Source organism: Balaenoptera ricei, chromosome 6 (genome assembly GCF_028023285.1).
Source record: "Balaenoptera ricei isolate mBalRic1 chromosome 6, mBalRic1.hap2, whole genome shotgun sequence".
NCBI lineage: Eukaryota > Metazoa > Chordata > Mammalia > Artiodactyla > Balaenopteridae > Balaenoptera > Balaenoptera ricei.
Genome location: NC_082644.1, coordinates 30561041 through 30570819, shown reverse-complemented (window position 1 = coordinate 30570819; position 9779 = coordinate 30561041). Strand labels below are relative to the sequence as shown.

The 9779-nt window shown below is 38.4% G+C and overlaps 1 protein-coding gene across 1 annotated transcript; it reads right to left on the bottom strand.

The window, feature by feature from the left end:
• Positions 1–8398: 8398 nt before the first annotated feature.
• On the bottom strand, positions 8399–8989 carry LOC132368039 (zinc finger protein 182-like). The gene has a single exon (XM_059926657.1). The coding sequence runs from the start codon at positions 8987–8989 to the stop codon at positions 8399–8401; it is 591 nt and encodes a 196-aa protein (XP_059782640.1).
• Between the last annotated feature and the right edge of the window lie 790 nt (positions 8990–9779).

Below are 9779 nucleotides of genomic sequence, written 5' to 3'. Positions count from 1 at the left end.
GTTCTTGCCTTTTGGGAGGTCTGAGGTCTTCTGCCAGCGTTCAGTAGGTGTTCTGTAGGAGTTGTTCCACATGTAGATGTATTTCTGATGTATTTGTGGGGAGGAAGGTGATCTCCACGTCTTACTCTTCCACCATCTTGAAGCTCCCCCCTAGCATTTTGACTAGAGATTTTGGGGGGGCTTTTTTTTTTTTTTTTTTGTCTGCACCCTGTGGCATTCCTGGATTGTTGGCTTCTTCAGCTCTAAGTCTAGGATATACAAGGCAAAAAGAAAACCCAAAGAACTGACCACCATTTTGTTCCTTGGGTCCTGTGATATTGTGATTTATAATGAACATATATTTAGTCTTTGTCCCTATTTCTGGCACAGAGCTCCTAAAATCCTTGTAATTTCCTGAAATGAAAGATAAAGGTGTCTCTTGTTATGTTAATAAGGTGACTTTTGGACAATGACTAATGATGAGGACTGATTGCCAGGAGAACCAACCATGTTATTAGAGGGTTGGAATTTTCAGTCCCACCCCCACCCCCCCCAACTTCCAGGGAGTGGAGAGGGGCTGGAGATTGAGTTCAATCACCAGTGGCCAGTGATTTAATCAATCATGCCCATGTAATGAGGCCTCCATAAAAGCCCAAAGGGCCAGGTTCAGAGAGCTTCTGGGATGGTGAACACTCAGAGATGTGGGGAGAGTGGCACACCTAGAGAGGGCATGGAAGCTCCTCATTTGGCCCCCATACCTTGCCCTATGCATCTCTTCCATCTGGCTGTTCCTGAATTATATCCTTTTATAATAACCTGGTAATCCAATAAATAAAATGTTTCTCTTGAGTTCTGTGAGCAGCTCTAGCAAATTTATCAAACCCAAGGAAGGGGTCATTGGAATCTATATCCTATCAGAAGCCCAGGTGACAACTTGGACTTGAGATTGGCATCTGAAGTGAAGGGATCAGTCTTGTGGATCTGAGCCATTAACATGTGGAATCTAATGCTATCTCCAGGTAAACAGTGTCAGAATTGAGTTGAATTGTAGGACACCCAGCTGGTGTCCAAGAATTGCATGATGGGGGACTTCCCTGGTGGCCCAGTGGTTACGAATCCGCCTGCCATGCAGGGGACACGGGTTCAAGCCCTGGTCCGGGAAGATCCCACATGCCACAGAGCAACTGAACCCGTGCGCCACAACTGCTAAGCCTGCGTTCTGGAGCTCGCAAGCCACAACTACTGAGCCCACATGCTGCAACTACTGAAGCCTGTGCGCCTAGAGCCCATACTCCGCAACAAGAGAAGCCACCGCAATGAGAAGCCTGCGCACTGCAATGAAGAGTAGCCCCCGTTGCACAACTAGAGAAAGCCGGCACGCAGCAATGAAGACCCAACGCAGCACAAAATTAATTAATTAATTAATTACCAAAAAAAAAAGAATTGCATGATGGTGTGGGAAAACCCCACCTCCCACACACTGAAAGTAAGTGCAGACCCTTAGGTCCCAAGAACCGTTGCCTTTCTGCCTTCTTCTCTCCACATTTCAGAGCCTTCTTATGTTTGATTTATTTGTAATTTCCAGGGAATTATTTGTACTTAGAGGAATGAACAGGGAAAAAGTACATCTACTCCATCTTTCCAGAAAAATAGAATTGTTCTGAGAATTATGTGAGGCAGTGATCCTCAACTAGAGGTGATAATGCCCCCCAGGGAAGGGAGCATTTGGCAAAGTCTGGAGACTTTTTTGATTGTCACAACTGGTTGGTGGGAGTGCTGCTCACATCTAAGTGAGTAGAGGCTAGGAATGCTGCTAAACATCCTACAGTGCACAGGATGGCTCCCCACAACAAAGAATTATCTGGCCCCAAATATTAATAGTGCCAAGGTTGAGAAGCCCTGCTGTGACTTTGTGAAAGGACATTATGAACTACTAGACACCATTTATCATTACCATCATGAGAGAAAAACATGTTTATGTGCATTTGAGCAAGCTGCCTCCACAGATCAAAGGTTTTTTCCCTGTTGTTTTACATCAGTATATGACAAGAATCTGGACATTTAAAGCTTCTACACTATAGGCTAAGAGATTTTAAGCTTCTATACTGTAAGCAGAGAGCACCAAGCACAGCACACTGCACACACTAGGCAGTTTATAAATGCCTACTATCCAGCACACAACAGAACTTTTCAATCTAGAGAGTTCTGTGGATCTTCCAAAGAGCAGACCTTAAGGAGAATAAGAAGATGACATTAATATAAGCTTCCAAGCAGGTACGTGAAAAAAAAAATATTCTAAATACAGGTATCAGGCATCAGCAACATTTTCCAGGTGCTGATCTGGCCTGAGGAGGATTCAAAGGAAAGAAAGATCCAGGTGGCAGATGCCAAACTACTAATGAACCTCAGGGTTCCATTTTAAATGCCCCTGTCTCCCAACTCCAAATGTTGTTCCTAATAACCTTAATAATCTCTTTACACTATCAAGGATAAGTATCAAGGGGTCTGTGGAGGGCTGTAAAAGCAGATAAGAGTAGAAGATAATGGGGTGAAGTTGGGAGTATAGAAATCATATCACAAATTTGTAGCATAGGCAAGAGAAGTGGAAATGTCAGTGCCTGACAAAACCAAAAAACTGCAAATCAGGGTTAGGCAGCCGCCTTGGGAACACAACTCAGATGGGTGAGGATGGATGGATGGATGGGACAGTTTATCCAGCCTAGACCTGACTCTACTGATATTAAACCAAAAATACTCAATTAACTTCTCAGATATCTTCATTTTCTTGCATAACATATTAAGGACTTATTACTTACCAAAACCTTTCTTCCTTTCTTGAGCTGGTAAGTATCAATTTATGTCTTCTATATTTCAGGAAGTACCCCCACATTCTAAAGTACTAGTGTTAACTAGTCTGTTTGCCTTACGTGTACACACACACAGGGAGACAGCCCAGTCCACTGGCTTTGGAGTACCTGGGTTTAAATTTATGGGTTCAAATTCAGCTCCTTGCCAGGTATCTGACCAAAGGTAGTTATTTATAACTCTCTCAGTGCTTGATTGCCCTCTTTTTTTTTTTTTTTGGCTACACCGTGTGGCTTACAGAAACTTAATTCCCCAACCAGGGATTGAACCCTGGTGCCACGGCGATGAAAGCACCGAGTCCTAACGCCTGGACTGCCAGGGAATTCCCGCTTACCATCATTTTCTAATAGCAAGAATACTGTAAGGAATAAATGAAAAATGTCTGCTAAAGTTTCTACCACAGTGCCTAGCATTTTGATCCATGAAGGATAACTGTTGGTATAATAATATTTATATTATATATAATGTATTAATATAAAATATTATTATTGGCCTTCCACACCCTTCTCAATCTCTTCAACTGACAAGCACTCACCTAACCACTCTGTCTTTATCCATTCCTGTTGGCATATGTTCTAGCTTCCACTTCTGTGCCAATGAGATCTACATTCAGAATTCCAAGTCTGAAGTATCCTGGCTTTATACCTGTGTAAGATAATCTTTATTTGGTTTCTATATCAGTCAACAATTGCCACACTAATCCTGTATAATGAAACACCCCAAAACTCAGTAGCTTAACAGAACCATCATTTATTCTCATTCTTAAGTCTATAGGTTGGCTGGGAGTCAGCTGGTCCAGGCTCAACTGGATCCAACTGCAAATTACATATAGATCTTTTCCATGTGTCTCTCTCATCCTCCCTAGACCACAGGGCTACCCAGGACAAGTTCTTATCATAGTGATGACAGAAGCTTCTGGAGGGGCAGTAGAAACACGTGACTGTTAAGCTTAGTCTCAGGGCTGGTACACTGTCACTTGTGCCTACCTCATTGGCAAGAGCAAGTCATATGACCATGCCCAACATCAGTGGGGCAGGGAAATAGACTGTACCTTCAGTGGAAGCATATGGAAAGTCACACAGCAAAGAGAAGAGATATGGAGAGGGTTGAAGAATTGGCAACAATAATGCAATTGAGCGTAGTTTCCTATACTCCTTTTGCTGATCCTCAATTTTTGTTGGCCCATTATGTGCCTCAGCCTCACACTTCAGAGCCCAGGCTTGAGTAACATTGTTTTCTTTCCTGCATCAGAGTGATTGGACAGAACCCATTGTTCATTTACCAAACAATAAACAAGGCATAATGGGGGAAACAATCATGAGTGAAGCCTGGTTCCTGCTCTCAAGGTATTCCCAGACTGGTGTAGAAGGTAGAACAAGAAAATAAATAATTCTACTAGAAAGTAGAATGTGGGGCGCACCCTAAAAGATAAATGCAATAAATTTACCATATGACCCCACAATTCCACTCCTAGGTATCTGTATGCAATAAATGAAAATACCCACACAAAAACCTGTACATGAACGTTTACAGTATTATTATTTATAAATGTCAATAAGTGAAAACAACACAAATGTTCATTAACTAATGAATGGACAAGGAAAATGTGGTATATTCATACAATGGAATATTATTTGGTAATTAAAAAGAATGATGTACTGGTACATGCTAAAGCATGGATGAATCTCAAAAACATTATGATAAGTGAAAGAAGCCAGACGCAGAAGACCCCACATATTGTACAACTGCATTTGTATGAAAAGTCTGGACATCAAATCAATTGAGACAGAAAGTAGATTAGTTGTTTTCAGGACCTGCAAGTGGGCAAGGGGATCTTGTTGGGGTTATGGAAATGTTCTAAAACTGAATTGTGGTAATGGCTGCACAATTTGTTATAGTTACTAAAATACATTGAATTGTATACTAAAAATGGGAAATTTCATGACATGTAAATAATACCTCAATAAAGTTGTTTTTAAAAAAAGGAAAAAATTGTGCAGCCAATGTACAGTGGCAACTATTAGATGTCTTAGGAAGTTAAATGTTACTACATATGTTGGCTTTTGTGATTTTTAAAAATGTTTAACTTGTGGTTTTCTAAATATTTCAATTTCGTACCTATTTCTGGATTCTTGAAAGAAGGACCCCAAATGATATATGCTTCAGATTTTAAAAACCCAGATTCATGACAATCTGATGGGTAATAACAGACATAAATGCTTTAAAAATTCAAGTTAAGATTTTGAATACTAAATTAAGATTTAACAATTCATTCAGTGACAGTGAAAGTTGAGAGAGAAGAACATTTTTATTTTCCCTGTACATATGTCACCAAAATGAATGGAGAGACATGGCATTAGATACACTAATACAAAGAAATAAAGCAGGAATGCTCTCTCACTCATGTTCTACCTGGCCAGGAGGGACTGTGCTCCAGGGATCCCCAGGTCCAGCCATGTGACAGAGGGGGCCCCAAACTTAGTGGTCTTGGATCCCTTTGGTCAGGATTCTTCACAAACGCTCTGTGTTGCCCAAAGTTGAGAAGAGACTGCAGAGAATGTATATTTGAGGCTGAAGTTTGACAGCCTATGTGAGCTGTGCTGTGACTGAGGAGAAATAAAAAGACAATTTAACATGGGGAGGGGAAAGGGTAAGCTGGGACGAAGTGAGAGAGTGGCATAGACTCATATATACTACCAAATGTAAAATAGATAGCTAGTAGGAAGCAGCCACATAGCACAGGGAGATCAACTCGGTGCTTTGTGACCACCTAGAAGGGTGGGATAGGGAGGGTGGGAGGGAGACGCAAGAGGGAGGAGATATGGGGATATATGTATATGTATAGCTGATTCAATTTGTTATAAAGCAGAAACTAACACACCATTGTAAAGCAATTAAACTCCAATAAAGATGTTTTTTAAAAAAAGACAATTTAATAAATGATGGCTGAAAATGTGCTTTTTAAAATTTAATAGTAGATATTTGTATATATTAGGTACCATTAAGTTAGGAATACTATATTCATTGGTTTGTTCATTCATTGCATTTATGTATAAAATTTATTTTAGCTAAAAACAAAAAACCTCCCACCCCCTGCCTCCAATTTGTTCTCTGTATCTATTAGCTTGATGTTTGGTGTGTGTGTCTCTGTGTGTGTGTGTGTGTGTGTGTGTGTTTGTGTTTCTATTTATTTTATAGTCTACATATAAGAGAGACCATACGGTATTTGTCTTTCTCTGTCTGACTTATTTCACCTAACATAATGCCCTTGAAGTCCATTCATGTTGTTGCAGATGGCAAGATTTCATTCTTTTTATGGCTGAAAAATTGAGATATATATAGATATAGATATATGTATATATTCATTCATCCATTAACGGCCACTAAAGTTGTTTCCATATCTTGGCCATTGTGAATAATGCTGCAATGAACATGGAGGTGCAGTTATCTGTTTGAATTACTGTTTTCATTTTCTTTAAATAAATACCCAGAAGTGGGATTGCTGGATCCTGTGATAGTTCTATTTTTAAATTTTTGTGTAACCTGTCTAGTATTATCTGTAGTGGCTAAACCTATTTACATTGCCACCAACCGTGCACAGGGATTCCCTTTGCTCCACATCCTCAAGGAAAATGCTTGTGCACTGTTGGTGGGAATGTAAATTTTTGCAGCCACTATGGAACAGCATGGAGTTTCCTCAAAAAATTAAAAATAGAAATACCATGTAATCCAGCAATTCCACTTCTGGGTATTTATCCTAAGAAAATTAAACACTAACTTGAAAAGATATCTACACCCCTGTGTTCATTGCAGCATTTATTTACAATAGCCAAAATGTGGAGAAAATCTACGTGTCTGCTGATAATGAGGGATAAAGAAAATGTGATATACACAATGGAAAATTATTCAGCCATAAAAAGAAAGAAATTCTGCCCTTTTTGGCAACAAGGATGCACCCTAAGGGCATTATGTTAAGTGAAATAAGTCAGAGAAAGATACTGTATGATCTCACTTATACCTGGAATCTAAAAACAAACAAAAAAATGGAACTCATATATACAGAGAACAGATTGGTCGTTGCCAGAGGAGAAGGTGGGTGGGTGAAATGAGTGAAGGATGTCATAAGGTACAAAATTCCAGTTATAAAATAAATGTCATGTAGTGTACAGCATGGTAACTATAGTAAATAACACTTTATTGTATATTTGAAAGTCACTAAGAGAGTAGATCTTAAAATTTCTCATCACAAGAAAAAAATTTTTGTAGCTATGCGTGGTGACAGATGTTACCTAGACTTATTGGGTGATCATTTTGCAATATGTATAAATATCAAATCATTATGTTGTACACCTAAAACTAATACAATTTTATATGTTTATTATATCTCAATTTAAAAGTCAAAAACAACTCATCATAGTATAGAGGTTAAGTGCTTTGAAGTCAAGCTGACTTTTCCCCTCTTTCTCAAATTACATTGTAAGTTATATAACCTTAATTTCCTCATCAATAAAATGGGTTTAATATTAAAAAAAGAATTGTACGTACTCCAGAGAAGAAAAAATTTATTGTCAGAATCACATTAAATTTACTTAAGAAATTCCCTGCATTATGATAGTTAGTTTTATATAATGTATTCAGCAGCATAAACACTACATTATTTGGAACCATCCATATATGAAGTTGGTTACTGTGTGGTTCCATTTGTTTTCACTTTCCCAAGCTTCATACTCCACAGTGAACACAATTGTGATTTTAAATTGCTTTCCTTAGTTTTCCATAAAAATTTTGGAATTACATGCCTAACAAGAATTTCTATAAAACTGCTTTTAAAATATATCAACATAATAGCTTCCTCTTTGTACGAATTTTCTAGTTTAAGAAGACCTCAGCCATATTGTTCACTGTTCCACATTCAGTAAACTTATAGGTTTTTCTCCCTTGTGGGAGCTCTATATTGTGTAATTAGCTCTCACTGCCATGCAAAAGCCATCCTGTGTTAAGCACAGGTTTTCCCTACATTGAATCCTCTTATGCATGAGTTCTGGCTTTTCAGTCTTTTCCATATTAATTGCTTTAATGAGGTTTTTCACTAGTATGAATTAAATGATCCTTAACAAATTGTGCATTACAGGAAAAGACTTTTCAACATCCAGTATGTTCAGAGGGATTTTCTTCAGCACAAATATTCTTCTGTCTAATGAGCTATTCCTTCCTAATGAAGTGTCTCCCATAATTATATTCATGGTGCTTCTCACCACTATGAATTAATGAGGTATGATTGCTGAGAGAAGGCTTTCCAACTTTCATTACACTCATGGGGTTTCTCTTCAGAATGAATCCTCTGACATCGGATGAGTTTTGGTTTCCTGCTGAAGGCTTTCCAATATTCAATACATTCATGGGGCTTCTCCCCAGTATGATTTTTCTGATGTGTCTTGGGACCTGCCTTACAAGATAAGGCTTTTCTACATTCTGCACATGCATGGGGTATCTCCCCAGTATGAATCTTCTGATGAATAGTAAGTTCTGTTTTACTTCTGAAGGGTCTTCTACACTATTCACATTCATGTGGTTTTTCACCAGTATGAATTAACTGATGCTTAATGAGGTGTCCTTTCTGGGAGAAGGCTTTCCAACATACAGTACTCTCATAGGCTTTCTCCTCAGAATGAACCTTCTGATGTCTGATGAGTTCTGGCTTCAATGTGAAAGCTTTCCCACATTCATTACATTCACAGGGTTTCTCTCCGGTATGAATTTTCCGATGCCTGATGAGGGGTGCTTTTAGGGAGAAAGCTTTTCTACATTTGGTACATTCATAGCGTTTCTCTCCAGTATGAATTGTCCAGGGCTTGCAGAGATCTAGCTTACATGAGAAGTTTTTCCCACACTCAGCACATTCATAGGGTTTCTCCCAAGTGTGAATTTTCTGATGTGTCTTGAGATCTACCTTATGAGAAAAGCCTTTTCCACATTCTGTACATTCATTGGCTTTATCTCCCATATTTATTTCCCTCTGATGTATAATGCATGTTGTCTTACTTCTGAAGGCTTTCTCACATATTTTACTATCGTAAGGTTTCTCACCAATATGAATTAACAGATGTCTTACAAGATGAGTTTCTGAGAGAACGCTTTCAAACATTGAGAACACTCATAAGGTTTTAACTGAGTATAATTTCTCCGATGGATACTAAGTTCTGAATTACTACCTCTAAGTTGACTTAAAATTTGCCTTGATTTGCCACAATTTGTTAATTTTCTAAAATGGAGCAAAGCAAAGCACCCCTTGTGAAATGATCCAACTTCTCATAAGGGAAGAAATATTCTTCAAATATTCCCACTTTTGTGGTTTCAAATCTAAATTCTTCATCTGAAAGGAGAAGGAAGATAAAATTGGCTCAACAAGACATATAAAATCAGACAGAAACCAAGCTATGCAGCCCACAATCAGATGTACTACTCTTCTGAATGCTGGTCTGGGGCTTGGCACATAGTTGGTGTTTAATAAGCAATTGTGAAAAACATCAGTGTCTTATCCTATTATAGCTCCTGTTCTCTGAATTTGTATTGATCATTACTTCCTTCCCCTATTGCCCTCATCCCTAGATACTTCTTTTCTTGCTTCTGAAACCACATTTCCCTTTAACTCTAATATTAAATCTTGACACTTAACGCTTCCACTTACTGTGACTATTATAAACTTAGGCTTTTCTCAAATTTTATTATCATTTCCTCAAAACAAACAAAACAAATCAACCAGTAATAACCTAACTAGACTGTGCTGCCACAATATTCAAATTATATACGTAATTCCTGTGCTCAAAGCCCATCTGTAACACTCTTAGGCCAACAAATCCAGTTATCTACAGTATTTCACTAGTACCCACAAATATATTCTGTTCCAGTAGGATCAGAATACTAATTATTCTGTA